Genomic DNA, 17,841 nt, shown 5'->3' on the forward strand with positions numbered 1-17,841 from the left:
AACACTGGGATCTTTCATTTTAGGACACCTTCCTGGGGGGCCACACCGAGTCATCTTAGGATCCATTCACAAAAACTACAACCCATAGACAGTAATTAACCAATCATAAGGCACATACTGAGCAGCCTACAGAACGATGAAGTGCAAGAGCCGTGTTGGCAGAAGACCTACTTTTTATCTGTGGGGGTGATACTGCCATTGATAGCTGTGCTGTCTGCTGCTTGGATTGACGTTGAACCAGTGTCCTGCACACAGAGAACAAATGTTATTGATCTGGAGCATCAGATGAGACAGACCAAACCATGGACTTCAAAAGTAAGCTTTTTACCTCTTCTGATACTTTAAGTCGTTTGCTGATTGCCTGGTATGTGACGCTGGGCTGCCAGAACAAAAAAAAACAAAAAACAACAGGAACACAAATTAGATACTCAACTGAATCCTTAAATCACCTAATGCGGACCTAGTCTGAAATTTTAAAGTACGTAATAACTAACAATGAACTGTGCCAATGCCACAAAAAAGTCCAGGCTTTTTTTTGGCATTGGCGCAGTAAAGGTTTTATTCTGGCAACTCCGCCATGCAGCTCATTTTGTTCCAAGTATTGTTGTATTGTGCTCCTTGAAACAATCACACCGTCTTTTTCCACAGCAGCCTGTATTTTTACTTGTGGGTTTTTCTTTGTAACTCAAACATCTCCTGGCAGTTGTGGTTGCAGACTTTCTTGGTCTACTTGATCTTGGCATTAAGGGATTCCCAAATTTTCAACTTCTTAATAAGTGATTGCACAGTACTGACTGGTATCAATGCTTTGGATATCTTTTTATGTCCTTTTCCATCTTTATAAAGTTCCATTACCTTGTTATACAGGTCTTTTAACAGTTCCTTTTTGCTCCCCATGGCTCAGTATCTAGCCTGCTCAGTGCATAGACGTGAGAGCTAAGAAACTTTTTGACCATTTACAAACAGACATGAATTGCAATTTAACCACTTCCCATCCGGCCGCTGTATATAAACGGCTGGTCGGTGGCAGTGCAGGGGCGGGATGCCGTTCATAAACGGCGCCAACCATTTTGGATTGTGCACGCTTCCTGGGAGCGCGCGGCACTGCAATCCGGTGCCCGCTGTGTCCTCGGGACACAGCGGAACACTGATCGCTTTAAGGGACCTCTGTGTGAGGTCCTGATCATGTGATCACTGACTGGCCAATCAGTGATCACATGAATAGGAGTAAGCAAGATGTCACTTCTGAAATCATTGCTTACTACGTGTGAAATCTGTGATTGGTCACAGCTTGTCACATGGTACAAGGCTATTCACAACAGCCTTGTGCCATGTGACAAGCTGTGACCAATCACAGCTCTCACAGTATTTCTCAATGGCTGCAAGAATGCAGCCAGAGAGAATGAGAAATGATTGCTTTTACAGCCTTTATGGGTGTAAAAAAAAAAATCATCACCCCCCACAACTAGTACAGTGTCACTATGGTGACACTGTACTGCTAGGGTGACAGCATGTTTAAAAAAAAAAAAAAAAAAAAAAAAAAAAAAACAAATATAAAAATAAATAATGTAAAAAAATTTTTGGAAAAATTATAATTGTTGGTTATAAACTAATTAGGGTTTTTTTTTTACTAAAAATATAACTGAATACATTGTGGCCAAGATGTATGAAGAAAGATTATTTGGAAAAAAAAAGTGTTTTTATAAAAGTTTGCAAACTTTTTGGACTTTTTCATTTATATAGCAAACAAAAATAAATATCCCAGTGGTGAATAAATACCACCAAAATAAAGTTTTATCTGTCTCAAAAAACTGCTAAAAAATTCATATGGATACAGTGTTGCATGACCACACAATTGTCAAAGTGCGATAGCGCTGAAAGCTGAAAATTGGCCTGGACAGGAAGGGGGTAAAAGTGTCCGGACTTGAAGTGGTTAAAAAAGGAGCCAAAACAACTGTATGATAAATGCCTTACAATCACACGCCTTTAATAAGTCAGTTTTTTGGCATGATCGTTCATATTTTCAATGTCGGTGCCGACAGTCCACAATGTTTGCCAGGGGATGCACACTTTTGAGCACAACTGTGTGTTGAAGGGATAAGGACAGAGAGGACGGGATTCAGTAATTTAGCAAAAAAAAAAAAAAAAAAAAAAAAAAAACAGTTGGGAAGGACTGGCGCCACTAGTCCTCAAAAATGAAATTAGGAGACAAAAGGCATTTCTGGCACATGGACAGGATTTTTCTGGGCTTCAATGGTGACAACAATGACGGCACATTGGCTCGCTGAAATGACACGTAGTTTTCATCCAGCTGTAAGTAGATTGGCTCCAGGCATTACACAAGTTCTTGGCGCGTATGAACAACAAATAGAGAACTTTCATAATTTTACCTTTTTCAACACCATCTCTGTGCCAAGGGTTCTGTGTCCGTGAAGCAGCCAACTGTCGCCCGCAGAGTCCTCCTGCAATGGAAGCAGCAAACATCGATTATAAAGGTGACCAAACACAAGTTTGTGTACTCTGTGCAATCATCTACTAGTGATCAAACATGGCAGATCAGCTGCAGCCAAAACCTTTTTTTTTTTTTCTCCTAGTTTTGGATAGAGTGGTATGTTTTTATTGAAGTCTGTCCCCGCTGGAGAGATTCAACATCACTTCCTTTGTGATCACCAGGGCAGAAGTGAGAATGGTTCCCTTACTGTGGGTAAGGTTTACTACCTGCAGCAGTTGTGGCTGCAGTCTTTCTTGGTCTACTTGATCTTGGCATTAAGTGATTCCCAAATTTTCCACTTCTTAATAAATGATTGCACAGTACTCACTGGCATCATCATCAAGGCTTCGGATATCTTTTTATGTCCTTTTCCATCTTTATAAAGTTCCATTACCTTGTTATACAGGTCTTTTGGCACTTCTTTTCTGCTCCCCATGGCTCAGTATCTAGCCTGCTCAGTGCATCCACGTGAGAGCTAACAAATTCATTGACTATTTACAAACAGACATGAATTGCAATTTAACCACTTCCCATCCGGCCGCTGTATATAAAACAGCTAGTCGGTGGCAGTGTAGGGGCGGGTTGCCCTTCATAAACGGCGACTGCCGTTTTGGATTGTGTGTGCTCCCTGGGAGCGCCCGGCACCGTGATCTGGTGCCTGCTGTGAACACAGATTACTGTAAGGGACCTCCCGTATTTTCCACTTCTTAAGTGATTGCACAGTGCTCACTGGCATCATCATCAAGGCTTTGGATATCTTTTTATGTCCTTTTCCATCTTAATAAAGTTCCATTATCTTGTTACACAGGTCTTTTGGCATTTCTTTTCTGCTCCCCATGGCTCAGTATCTAGCCTGCTCAGCACATCCACGTGAGAGCTAACAAACTCTGACTATTTACACACAGACATGAATTGCAATTTAAAAAGCCACAGACGTGGGAAATTAAACTTTACTTGCCATTTTAACCCGTGTGTGTCAGAACCAAGGTCAAACATTCCAGGGGAGGGAAACCTTTGATAGGGAGAGTGCTGGACAACAAATTTGTGAAATAAAAAGATAGATTTGTCCTCACTGAGGTCACTGGTCAGGACAGGGGTGTATTTACCACAAGGCATTTGCCTAGGGCAGCATTTTTCAGGGGCGAGGCAGCACTGCCCTTTGGAAGAAGGGACAGAAGAAGGGACACGCGGCATGGGGACCTGGTGGGTTCCAAGAGAGGCTGTGGGCTTCATGACGTCATACGCACAGCCCGACTCTCGTTCCCAGGGATGTCCGGAGCTGTGAAGGTGAGTGTCTCTCTCTCTCGCCACGGGGGATGGTGGCTGATGTATGGGGGGCAGTGGTAGTGGAAGATTTTCACGGGTGGGGGGCAGGGGTGCTCGTGGTCAATGTCAGGGTTTCTCTGTGGGGGGCGCTGATTTTTGTGTTGCCTAGGGCAGCACAAAACCTAAATACACCACTGAGCACAGGAGTAGAATAGCTAGTAAAGTGGGGAAGGTTCAGAGCCTTTGTCAGAGTTTTATCATCATCATCGACGTAGTCCCAGGTAAGGGAGATTTCCCCTCACTTCCTATCCTGGAGACTATACAAGAAAACCCTTTTCAAAAGGAAACACAAGCAGCAGTATAAAGCCTATTCCAATAAAAATATATATATATAAAAAAAAAAAAAAAAAGTTTTGGTTGTAGCTGGACTTTAAAAACACAATTTTCAACAGGTAAAATTGCTTAATTTTTATTAATTAACACCTATTGATTTATTTTTTTAAATTAAATTAGTTTCTGATCTCTTTGTCTATCCTATTATGTCTAGATGGATGTTTAATGTCCATGGTTTTCTCTCCTATAGTTGTGGATGTATAGGTCAATTAGATCTTAAAAAAGTATATATTCTTCTAAAGCATTTAACAGGTAAAATTGCCCAAAGTTAACCTTAACCTAATGAATTATGATCCCTTTTTCATATCTTCCATTAAATTTAATTAACTTCTTTTTTGTTTATCCTATTATACCTAGATGATATTTGATGCCCATTATATCCTCTACAACGGTTTTGGATGTGTAGGCCAATTGAGATCTTTGTTAGGTCATCTTCTCCTAGCTCCATGAGCTTTCACATCCAGGGCAAGCCATTGAGTCGAGTCCCATATATATATATATATTTATTTATTTGATTTTCCTTTGATACATAGACTGCCTCAGCTGTAGAAATATCTTCAAAAAATCTCCCCTGAAGAAGCCCGTGAGGGCGAAACATGTATGGAGTAACTACAATTACATTACTAAGTTTGAATCTCAGTTTTACTCTTCGTACTGAAATTGTTTTTATGTTTCTGTATTTTTTACTTTCTTGTGTTTTTTTTTTTACAAAAATACGAAATAAAAATTATATAACTTTTTAATATGTCTGGTATTCATGTTCATGCACCCTGAAAGTTCCATCTTCTCTATTGAATATTTAAAACACATGTCCACCCAAACTTGGCAATACTGCTATGAAACTATTACAGTAGATCCAACCAACTTCCAGATTGATATCTCACATAGATCGTATGCCTGTTCTGAAACTCAACTCTGCTTCCCTCATTTTCTGCAAAGTGAAACACAAAAAAGAAAGCGCACCAACCTTGCGCATTACTTCTGTAAACTATAATTTTATTAAATTCAGAATGATACTCACAAACAACGAAGTAAATCAAGCATGCAAGTCCTCAAAGGAACTTTAGAAATGTGAAGCCTGTGCGAGTCACATCGTAGGGGTAGACACTCAAGAGTACGGCCGACGCGTTTCGAAGGTCATCCCTTCTTCATCATTTTCTGCTACATTCCTCAAAATGATCAATACCTATAGCCTGAAATCTGTGCAACCTCGTGCAGAATGCAGAACACACATCACAAGAGAAGGCATTTTCCAAAGTGTACAAATGTAGAACTTTCTGTATCCTGAGTCACCAATCAAATCTAGGCTTCCAGGGCAGGTCTGAATCTGATTGGTGGCTGTGAAAAACCTCGAAGCCTTGGTTCCCACTAAGAGCCACAGGTGAATCGCACCACATTCCTATACAATTCACATGTGCTTTAGTGCGGCGCGATTTGAGCATATTCATTTGGAATGGCTTCAACCGCACCGCATCGAAGACGTGCCTGCAGCATTTTTTGAGAACGCATTTCTCAGAGCACAAAAAAAAAACCCTTAAGAAAAAAAGACCCCCCAAAAAAACCCCATACAGGAATCGCAGCATTTCCAACGGCACATTAGTGTGAACCACGGCTTAGCAAGGACTCCTGGTATGGTAGGATCAGCAAGGTGGCTGCAGTGGGTGTGTTCAGGAACGGCTCTCCTATAATCACAAGCGGGGCTTCCCAGATCACAAAAAAAAAACCCCATGAAAAAACACAACCTCCCCCCCCCCACCCCAAAAAAAAAACCCACAAAAAAATAAAAAACCACAAGGAAAAAAAAAATCCTTAAAAAGAAAAAAAACCCACAGCCTTCTCAGGGGGCACCTGAAAGGCACGGATGACGGAGCCTTCCCAGGGGGCACCTGAAAGGCACGGATGACGGAGCCTTCCCAGGGGGAATCCGAAAGGCACTGGCGACGGAGCCTTCCCAGGGGGAATCCGAAAGGCACTGGCGACGGAGCCTTCCCAGGGGGAATCCGAAAGGCACTGGCGACGGAGCCTTCCCAGGGGGAATCCGAAAGGCACTGGCGACGGAGCCTTCCCAGGGGGAATCCGAAAGGCACTGGCGACGGAGCCTTCCCAGGGGGAATCCGAAAGGCACTGGCGACGGAGCCTTCCCAGGGGGAATCCGAAAGGCACTGGCGACGGAGCCTTCCCAGGGGGAATCCGAAAGGCACTGGCGACGGAGCCTTCCCAGGGGGAATCCGAAAGGCACTGGCGACGGAGCCTTCCCAGGGGGAATCCGAAAGGCACTGGCGACGGAGCCTTCCCAGGGGGAATCCGAAAGGCACTGGCGACGGAGCCTTCCCAGGGGGAATCCGAAAGGCACTGGCGACGGAGCCTTCCCAGGGGGAATCCGAAAGGCACTGGCGACGGAGCCTTCCCAGGGGGAATCCGAAAGGCACTGGCGACGGAGCCTTCCCAGGGGGAATCCGAAAGGCACTGGCGACGGAGCCTTCCCAGGGGGAATCCGAAAGGCACTGGCGACGGAGCCTTCCCAGGGGGAATCCGAAAGGCACTGGCGACGGAGCCTTCCCAGGGGGAATCCGAAAGGCACTGGCGACGGAGCCTTCCCAGGGGGAATCCGAAAGGCACTGGCGACGGAGCCTTCCCAGGGGGAATCCGAAAGGCACTGGCGACGGAGCCTTCCCAGGGGGAATCCGAAAGGCACTGGCGACGGAGCCTTCCCAGGGGGAATCCGAAAGGCACTGGCGACGGAGCCTTCCCAGGGGGAATCCGAAAGGCACTGGCGACGGAGCCTTCCCAGGGGGAATCCGAAAGGCACTGGCGACGGAGCCTTCCCAGGGGGAATCCGAAAGGCACTGGCGACGGAGCCTTCCCAGGGGGAATCCGAAAGGCACTGGCGACGGAGCCTTCCCAGGGGGAATCCGAAAGGCACTGGCGACGGAGCCTTCCCAGGGGGAATCCGAAAGGCACTGGCGACGGAGCCTTCCCAGGGGGAATCCGAAAGGCACTGGCGACGGAGCCTTCCCAGGGGGAATCCGAAAGGCACTGGCGACGGAGCCTTCCCAGGGGGAATCCGAAAGGCACTGGCGACGGAGCCTTCCCAGGGGGAATCCGAAAGGCACTGGCGACGGAGCCTTCCCAGGGGGAATCCGAAAGGCACTGGCGACTGAGCCTTCCCAGGGGGAATCCGAAAGGCACTGGCGACTGAGCCTTCCCAGGGGGAATCCGAAAGGCACTGGCGACTGAGCCTTCCCAGGGGGAATCCGAAAGGCACTGGCGACGTAGCCTTCCCAGGGGGAATCCGAAAGGCACTGGCGACGTAGCCTTCCCAGGGGGAATCCGAAAGGCACTGGCGACGTAGCCTTCCCAGTGGGGCAGCTGGAACGCACTACCTACGTCACAAGTACCTGAGAGAAATATGGAGGAAAGCACGTTTAAGTTTTCACAAAATTTCATTCTGCACGGGTTTTTTTTTTTGAGGGAAAAGATCCACGTTATCAAGAAAATCTAGACAATTGTAAATAAAGAATGAATATTCCGATTCCTACATATCCCAGTCAAGGCTTTCACAATATCCTTGTATAGCAAAAAGACACAAATGTTTCCTCGGCTTAACCGGTAGATGTAAGCAAAGGAAAAAACTGAACATACAAAAACCATTTGAACCTATTTATGTATTCGTTTAGAACATTTGTATCAGAAGAACTTTGACATATCATAAGCCTCAGACTTCAATGCATTGCACAGGGAAGGGAGGAGCACAGGGAAGGGAGGAGCACAGGAGATCCTCTTCATTGACCTTGTCCAATTACAGGCTGAAAGATGGGAGGTCACCAAGAAATTAAATCATCAACAGCCAACTTTTCCTAGGATTACTCATAAAATGGGCGACCACCATCCCTGCGACCTTGGGGAGGATGCTAAACACTGTACAGGGAGGATGCTTTGAGCTCCAAGAAGGACAAGATCTAGAACCAAACTGTATATATGACAGTGTTATTAACAAATGTTCCAAAGCAAATTATAATCATATAGATACCCAATTATTGTAAAATAAATCCACTACCAATATAAAGTCCACTATGATTTTTGTGTAAATACGCAAAATGTCCCATCAATAACTCCAACGGTGTTCAAAATTAGTCCACCTCAAAAAAAAGAAAACTCATATAGTGCATTAACCTTAATCAAATAAACTTTATCTATGTTTCCTCCAGTGAAAATAAGTAAAAGTTGTGAAAAAACGTGAACCACACGTGATCAGTGAAAACCCACTTCAATGTGCATAACACTATTTCAGTGCCACATCACAGAAAACTCCAGTATAAAAGGGTGTATCCACTTCTAAAAGCAGCGAGGATACCCTTACCAACTTCCCAATATAATGGGCTTTGTAGTAATCCAGGAAATTCCCCTTATGACTAAGTCGATGACGAAACGCGTCAAGGTGGAGTGACGTCGAGACGTTTTCCCGGAAACCGGAAGTTACCTGGCGGCCATTTCTGATAAGGGAGAGATCGAGCAGGAGCAACGGGACGTGTCTCCCTGGATGACCGTGAGATTCCTACACCTTCTGTACTCCCTCTAATGCGGTTATAAAGCTTTGGCAATGTGAGCAGTTTTAATAAAGTGTATGATTACTTATTTTATTGGCGGTATCACACTATGTCCTGTGTTTTTTTGTGGTGACACTGGGAGCAAAGTGTCTAAGGAATCCAGAGAGTGGGGTGGCTGCGTGATACAGCAGAGGTTCCTGAGTGGATCAGCCTGTGAATTTCCTGGATGACTACAAAGCCCATTATATTGGGAAGTTGGTAAGGGTATCCTCACTGCTTTTAGAAGTGGATACACCCTTTTATATTGGAGTTTTCTGTGATGTGGCACTGAAATAGTGTTATGCACATTGAAGTGGGTTTTCACTGATCACGTGTGGTTCACGTTTTTTCACAACTTTTACTTATTTTCACTGGAGGAAGCATAGATAAAGTTTATTTGATTAAGGTTAATGCACTATATGAGTTTTCTTTTTTTTGAGGTGGACTAATTTTGAACACCGTTGGAGTTATTGATGGGACATTTTGCGTATTTACATAAAAATCATAGTGGACTTTATATTGGTAGTGGATTTATTTTACAATAATTGGGTATCTATATGATTATAATTTGCTTTGGAACATTTGTTAATAACACTGTCATATATACAGTTTGGTACACCTTCAGGGGAAGGTGTTGTTTGTGTTATAGGGCAATTATAGTAGGATAGGAGGTGGTTGATTTCTAATTAAAGATCTAGAACCAAGCCATAAAGAAACAAAATAGGATTTTTGCCTGGAGTCACACTTTAACCCCTTCACACCTAAGGGTAAAACAAATCTTAATGCCTAAGCACAATTTTGCAATGTTGACATGTGTTAGTAAAACCGTCCATATCATCACAACTACTTTGTACATCCAGGTGAATTATACCGCGTTTTTTTCAGAACAAATTGGGCTTTCATTTGGTGGTAAATGGTAATGGATATCTCCTGATTTTTTTTATGATCAAAGAAAAACTGGCACAAAATAATAAAAAAAAAAAAAAAAAATCTTTTTTTTATTTAGCTGTGTGTTTCTTGTTACTACCATAACCTACCACCAAAGAACAACCCAAAATAAATTCTCCAGCTCTTGACGATCGCAGCGGTAGCATATACAGTAATGAACAGAAGTATTTGAACCCCCTGCGATTTTGCAAGTTCTCCCACTTAGAAATCATGGAGAAGTCTGAAATTCACATTGTAGGTGCATTCCCACTCTGATTTCCTGGATTTGTTTTTTTTTTTTTTTTAATTCTGTCTCTCGTATGATTTTTAAAGAATGTATTTGTCTTGCACTGCTGAACATAAGTATTTGAACACCTAAGAAAACAGCAAGAATTCTGGCTCTCAAAGACCTGTTACTGTGCCTTTAAAAAGTCCACCTCTACTCCACTCATTAATCTAACTTAGTAGCACTTGTCTGAGCTCTTTAAAAACACCTGTCCACCCCACAGTCAGTCAGACGCCAACTACTACCATGGGCAAGACCAAAGAGCTGTCAAAAGACACCAGAGACAAAATTGTGGACCTCCACAAGGCTGGAAAGGGCTACAGAGCAATTGCCAAGCAGCTTGGTGAAAACAGATCAACTGTTGGAGCAATTGTTAGAAAATGGAAGAGGCTAAAGACGACTGTCAGTCTCCCTTGGACTGGGGCTCCATGCAAGATCTCACTTCGTGGGGTATCACTGATAAGAAAGATGAGGAATCAGCCCAGAACTACAAGGGAGGAGCTGGTCAATGACATGAAGAGAGCTGGGACCACAGTTTCAAAGGTCACTGTCGGTAGAACACTACGCCGTCATGGTTTCAAATCATGCATTGCATGGAAGGTTCCCCTGCTCAGGTCATCACATGTCCAGGCCTGTCTGAGGTTTGCCAATGACTATCTGGATGATCCAGAGGAGGCATGGGAGAAAGTCATGTGGTCAGATGAGACCAAAGGAGAACTTTTTGGTCTAAACTTCACTCGTCGTGTTTGGAGGAAAAAGAAGGATGAGTTGCTTCCCAAGAACACCATCCCTACTGTGAAGCATGGGGGTGGTAACATCATGCTTTGGGGGTGCTTTTCTGCGAAGGGGACAGGATGACTGCACTGTATTAGGGAGAGGATGAATGGGGCCATTTATTGTGAGATTTTGAGCAACAACCTCCTTCCCTCAGTCAGAGCATTGAAGATGGGTCGTGGCTGGGTCTTCCAACATGACAACGACCCGAAGCACACAGCCAGGATAACCAAGGAGTGGCTCCGTAAGAAGCATATCAAGGTTCTGGAGTGGCCTAGCCAGTCTCCAGACCTAAATCCAATAGAACATCTTTGGAGGGAGCTGAAACTCCGTGTTGCTCAGCGACAGCCCCGAAACCTGACAGATCTAGAGGAGATCTGTGTGGAGGAGTCGGCCAAAATCCCTGTTGCAGTGCAAACCTGGTCAGGAACTACAGGAAACGTCTGACCTCTGTAATTGCAAACAAAGGCTTCTGTACCAAATATTAACACTGATCTTCTCAGGTGTTCAAATACTTCTGTTCAGCAGTGCAAGACAAATACATTCTTTACAAATCATACAATGTGATTTCCTGAATTTTTTTTATAAATTCTGTCTCTCAGAGTGGGAATACACCTACAATGTGAATTTCAGACCCTCCATGATTACTAAGTGGGAGAACTTGCAAAATCGCAGGGTGTTCAAATACTTCTGTTCCTCACTGTATGTGTATGTTATTTGTTGTTTGTACCCGTAGTACAGCCCAGAAACAATAGCGCGCATTTTGTTTTTATCTTTTTTTTTTTTTTTACCTAACACACACTGATACCAATTTTTCTTTTAAATCCTGACCTTTGACCCTGGCCCAAACACTAACCCTGGCACTGAACTAGATCAAACCTTGTTCTAGGTATTTTTTCTTTATTTTTTAATATTTATTTATTTCCCTTTTAGGGAAAAGGGGAAGGGAAAGGAAAAGGGAAAGAAAAAAGGGGAAGGAAAAGGAAAAGGAAAGGGAAAAGGAAAGGGGAAGCAAAGGGAAAAGGAAAGGGGAAGCAAAGGGAAAAGGAAAGGGGAAGGAAAGGGAAAAGGAAAGGGGAAGGAAAGGGAAAAGGAAAGGGGAAGGAAAGGGAAAAGGAAAGGGGAAGGAAAGGGAAAAGGAAAGGGGAAGGAAAGGGAAAAGGAAAGGGGAAGGAAAGGGAAAAGGAAAGGGGAAGGAAAGGGGAAGGAAAGGGGAAGGAAAGGGGAAGGAAAGGGACACCCCACCACTTTCCTACAGCACACAGGAACAGAGCTGAGGCTGTCAGTCACAGATTGTATCCTCCCCCGTCACCATTTTTCTCTTGGTGTCAGGAAAACTTGTCAGAAGTTACTTCATGCTTAACGCAGGAGAACAAGGCAGCAGACAGAAATTACACTTAGTGCTCTGGATCGAGACAAGTACACACTATAGAAGGATATGCTTTGTTCATATTTCATGTCTGAGGCTTACAACCACTTTAAACCATTAGGCATAGTTCTATTTAAGGGCCATTCCACCCAAGAGTTGTGTTTCAGTAGCAGGTGGATTTTAGTTAGCCAAGTTGCCAGGCAGATTCTTTGATGTCTAGGAGACTTTAGCAGCGAGACCTTTGTCATAGCTCCTGCCCACGTTGGTGTGTCCTGCCCCCCCAGCTGTGTACTCCATAGTATAAGAATACCTAACCGAGAGATGGAGACCCACTTTAATAGCTGGAACAGGTTTCCAGACCCAGGAACTTAAACTGTATTCCCACCCATATTACTATTCACCTAATAGATACACAGAATATAACTGGATATAACATTTATAGGTAAAGTTGATCCAGGGAATATCAGATTGCCTCTCGGGGGATCAGGAAGGACTTTTTTTCCCTGCAGGTGCAAATTGGATCGTGCTTTGCTGGGTTTTTTTGCCTTCCTCTGGATCAACTGTGGGTGTAGAATTATCTTTTTTTTTTTCTATGGTTGAACTGGATGGACATTTGTCTTTTTTCAGCCAGACTAACTATGTAACTATAATAAATAAAAACTGCTGTTACCTCATTACTCGCATTTTTCTGAAAACATCACCTGAAAAAGAATCTTACTTCACTTTCACTGTCTAAGTAATGTTAAAGGCAGCCTATAGATGCATTTTTTTTGTTTTTTTTTAAATGATCGAGAAAAAAAATAAAAATAAAAATATGACTTAATTCCGTCAACACACTTGATGGGGATGGGGGAATGCTCCCCGCTGAGCTATTGTATTCTAACAGCAGGAAGACATCCCGGCCACCAGAATACACTAATTGAGTGGGGAAAATCCAACAGGGCAATTGTCCAGAAGTCGATGGGTAAGTAGACGTCCGTACAACCTCCCTGCCCATATCTGGATTGAACCGGCCGAATTTTGATTCATGTATGGCCGGCTTAAAGCGGAGTTCCACCCAAAAGGGGAAGTTCCGCTTTAAAGACTGGTCCCCTGCTCCCCATTAAGGATTGGCACCTTTGGGCAGTGGGTACCCGAAATTGACAGGTAACCGCTCCCATTTCTGCTGCGATCGCCTACGCGATCGGAAGTGGAAATTGTCCTCCCTCCCCGTAATCTTTTGGGACACGTGACAGATCACAGAACACTACAGGACCATTCAGGAAGCGCAGTGCGACTCGCGCATGCTCAGTGGGCACCTGGCTGTGAAGCCGCAAGCTATCACAGCCGGGTGCCCACACTGAAGATGCCGTCGCCTGAAACACAGGATGGCCGGTGAAACAGGCTGCTGGGAGGACACCGCGGGATCAAAGAACAAGTGAGTGGCTGTTTTTTTAAAAGTCAGCAGCTACAGTTTTTGTAACTGCTGACATTTTTTTTTTTTTACAGTGAGTGGAATTCCGCTTTAAGTCCTGCCTAGAAGCTAGGATGCACATATGTCATGTGACCGCTTACAGGACAACAGGATTGAGAGGTCTCCCTCCTCTTGTAGCAAGAGCAGCTGAGCTCAGTGGGGCTACAGACCTGATTTTAGACTAGATGGGGCTGATCACTTACAGTGGGAGTTTTTGGGCCGGCTTTGGGGGTGTAATGGTCGAGGCAAATTGCGCACTCAATCGCTCATGGCCTACAAGTACAGCATTCACTTAAAATGAATTAAAATTTTTCTAAGCTACTCAATGGGGGATATTTACTAAAACTGTATGATGCACAATCTGGTGCAGCTCTGCATAGTAACCAATCAGCTTCCAGCTTCTTAAATGGCAAAGCTTAAATGAACAAGTTAGAAGCTGATTGGCCATTACTAGAATAAACAAGCTGCTCAGTGATATTGCCCCAATATTGAAGAACAGCTCTTGTGTTGTCCATAGAACGGAAGAGCTGGCAGACTGTGATTTCTTAGTTTGCTCTAGAAATATGGAAGGGAGAAAACTGGTCACTTGGGGAAACACAGACAGTTCTTCCTTCAGACACTATCACCCGTGAGCATCTAAAACAGAGATCCTGAATGGGCAGCTTAGTATACAATTACACAGAAGCTTTTACAGTTTAATAAACAGGAATAAAAGCAATGGTTTCAGGGTGTCAAACTGACAGCCCTCCAGCTGTTGGGGAACTACAAGTCCCATCACGTCTCCACCTTTGGCACCTATGGTTTAATGTGTGCAAAAGGATTCCGATCACTCCAGGACACGTTGCATGTGTGGATGATGTAGATATTACCTTGGGTTAGTATTCTGCTTCACAGCGACTGGATTAAAAAAAAAAAAGAGCAAAAAACGTAAAATACACTGCTAACATATACAGACAGGCAACTAGAAAATGTCAAGAACCAGAGATCCACAAGTGTGACATCGACAGTCCATTCTGCAAATGTAAAAGTGGATGTAAACCCCAATGATGAACTTGTTTGTTCACGTTTGGTCTGTTACAGCAGAACTACAGGCATTTTACTGACCTCCTCTCTAACGGTCTAGGTCCCTTCGCCGGGATCTTCAAAGATCGCGGGACGATGCAACTCCTGCCCATGCACAGGTCACTGTGGCACACAGGGACCATGCTGGAGAAGTAAGTCGAGCACGCACGGCTCACTTTACATGCTGCACAAGACTGAGCAGGCAAGCAGGTGTATTTTTATTTATTTATTTTTTTAAATCACAAAAGAGACATTGGGGTCGATTTACTAAAACTGGAGCACTCAAAATCTGGTGCAGCTCTGCATGGGAGCCAATCAGCTTCTAACTTCAACTCGTACAGCAAGGCTTTGGCAATAAAACCTGGAAGCCCACTGGTTTCAATGCAGAGTTGCACCAGATTTTGCACCGTGCAATAACCCCCACTGAATGCAAGCATAGCCTCCCTGCTCTCAGTTGTAAAATGCCTTCAGGTCCACTTCAGAGAAGGTCTATGAGTATTATTTTTCATTATAGTTCTCCCCCCTAAGGAACAAAGTACTTTACATACTAAATGCTTCCTAACCATAGTTATGAGGTTCGACCTGCTCACCCTTCCACTTTCTGGCAGTGCAGCTCGTCTCAACTGTGGGCTCATTCACAGGGGTGTTGGATGGATTCCTATCGCCTGACACCCGGGACATGGAGTTCTGGGCGCTGGGCAGGTAGTTTTTGTCTATCTTTAGCCCTGCTGCAGGCAAGCAGCAAGCTCACTGGTCAGGTGGAAGCAATTGGCGGCAGTGTTACCACCGATTAATTCACACAGCGCCAGCCTCTCCGCGCCCCCGGCGTGAGGTCTCCCGCGCTCCGCTTGCCCATCTGCGGGCCCGGCTCGCTGTCGGCTAGAGCAGAGGGAGAAGTGCAGAAAAGTCTGCTCCCCTTCTTGTACGAACCTGGAAGTGACGTGATGTCACTTCCAGGTCACCGTTGAGAGATTGTAATGCAATCCCTGGGAAAGAATGTAATCTGGTGCGATGTGCACCACATGACATTCAGTGGAGCACAGGGGAGACATCCAGGGACCTTGGATGTCTCAAAGAGAACCTGTCACCACAGATCATCACATAGGGGACTTTGTCCCCTAAGTGATGAAAAAAAAAGTAAAAAAAAAAAAAAAAAAAAAAAAAAAACTACATCACCTCCCACAAGTAGTACAGTGTCACTATGGTGACAGTATGTGTAAAAAAAAAAAAAAACAAAATGTACAAAAAAAAAAATTATAATTTTTGGTTATGAGCTAATTGGGTTAGATCAGTGTTTCTCAACTCCAGTCCTCATGGACCCCCAACAGGTCATGTTTTCAGGATTTCCATTATTTTGCACAGGGGATTTGATCAGTTTCACTGCCTTAGTAATTATCACAGCTGTTTCATCTGAGGGAAATCCTGAAAACATGATCTGTTGGGGGTCCATGAGGACTGGAGTTGAGAAACACTGGGTTAGATGAATACATTTTGGCCAAGATTTATGAAGAAAGATTATTTGCTAAATTGTATAAGAAAAACACTTTTTTTTCAAAATTTTTGGACTTTTTCATTTATATAGCAAAAAAAATAAAAAGGTGATCTATGTTCTGTTTTTATGGTGTGCATATTTGCCCCGATTCATGTGTGGCCCTTTACTGAACGTATGGATATGGGACCTGTCCCCCTTATTTGGGGAAGGTGGGTTCCTTCTCTTTTATGTACGTGTCTATGCACATCGTTGTATGTGTTTATATATGATGTTTAAAAATATGTTCAATAAAACTTTTATGGGGGGACTATCCCTTCAACATATTACATTACAAAGCTACATCAACCATAGCAAGAACGAAAAAAAAACAAAAAAAAAACAGACGCGCTTGCATGCTGGACTGATCAAACTTCAAAGAATATTTATAAAAACAAAAAGTACAACAACGGTGGAAGTACCAACTCCACTCCAAAATGCCGACATGTCAACCTCACAACCTCCTTTACTTTAAACAATAACCAAAAGAAAAGGAAAATGGAACACAATGAACCACAGAGCTCATCTGAAGTAGAGGATTATGGGAACAGCAGGTCAGCATCACAGATGTCAACCGGAAAAGTAAGACACTAATCACCAGAGCTATAAATACTAACCAGGTAACAGGTCACAGTGAGAAAACAACATATTTACAGTGAATCTTATTAAAGTCCATTGTGGGACAGTCCTCAAGTCTGCTCGTGCATTGCTTGGCCTACCTTCTCGGTCTGGCTGAGCAGGAAGTGGTAGAAGTGAGGATCGTCCCGAGAGCGCTGCAATCGAACAGAGAGAGAAACTGAGATGCTTCCCTCTATACCAGGACAATGAATACTGAGCTTTTAATGAGAACCAGTCTTTAAAAATATGAACTCATCCAGAACTGAAAATGAATTGTAGGCCCCATGTATACCTGCATGCACTGTACCCATTCTTGAGCTTACTGTATGCAAATATTGATGTTTCTCCGTGTTTAAAGCTGAACTCCAACCTTACCTTTTTTACCTTCAAACTCATTTCTTTTATTGAAATGGATTACTTTCAATTTCCTAAAAACCTGCATTTCTTCAATAACACCCTTTGAAAATGTCAGCAGCTATCTACAGCCGCCTAAAGTTCCTGTCTGAATGACTTAAATCATCATTAGTCCCCTTTCCTCCTGATCTATACGGTGATTGCCCACCTCTCACAGATATTAACTTTCTTTGCTATCAGTTGTTCCCAAGCAATATAGAAAGGAACATCCCTCTAGATGTGCCTGCTCAAGTAACTGATCAGAATGTTGCAAAGGTAAATCTGCGGACACAGTAGCCAGCAGGTGGTAGCATGCATGTCTAAAGGGATGCCAGGAATGTGTTTTTTTTTTTTGTTTTTTTTTAAACATTCGGGCACTTGAAAGAAGATCCGAAGCAGGGTGCTGTAATGTTTACAGGAGATTACAAGCCCCTCCAATTAAACTAGAAAAAAAGGCCAGTATGCAGGCCCAGTGGTGACATCACTAGATCTTAAAAGTGGTAGATCTTCAAAAGATGATGATCAGAAGGTGAAGAAGGAACAAGGCAAAGTATATGTAAGCATTGCACTTCCGTATAAGGGCCACCCTCTACATGGTACACTGCAAGACAGACTCCTGAACAGGTATCCGAGATGCCATAGTTGTGCTGAGAGATGCAGGAGGTTCAAGATTAGGCTGGCTATACACTATACTA

The 17,841-nt window shown here is 43.7% G+C and overlaps 1 protein-coding gene across 2 annotated transcripts in view; it reads right to left on the minus strand.

The window, feature by feature from the left end:
* GLYR1 (glyoxylate reductase 1 homolog) overlaps positions 1-17,841 on the minus strand; it is a 74,344-nt gene that overhangs the window by 31,131 nt on the left and 25,372 nt on the right. Inside the window, exons 7-10 of one of the 2 annotated variants that reach the window (XM_089694095.1) lie at positions 16,855-16,908; positions 2,391-2,462; positions 329-379; positions 172-245 (exon numbers count right to left, since the gene is read on the minus strand). In XM_089694095.1, the coding sequence (XP_089550221.1) occupies positions 172-245; positions 329-379; positions 2,391-2,462; positions 16,855-16,908 (251 nt within the window). The remainder of the gene's footprint in view (positions 1-171; positions 246-328; positions 380-2,390; positions 2,463-16,854; positions 16,909-17,841) is intronic. The other variant, XM_089694096.1, reaches the window with a different exon arrangement.

The sequence above is a fragment of the Staurois parvus genome, unplaced genomic scaffold (genome assembly GCF_062004578.1).
Source record: "Staurois parvus isolate SC_StPar_1 unplaced genomic scaffold, SC_StPar_1.0 ptg000649l, whole genome shotgun sequence".
Taxonomy (NCBI): domain Eukaryota; kingdom Metazoa; phylum Chordata; class Amphibia; order Anura; family Ranidae; genus Staurois; species Staurois parvus.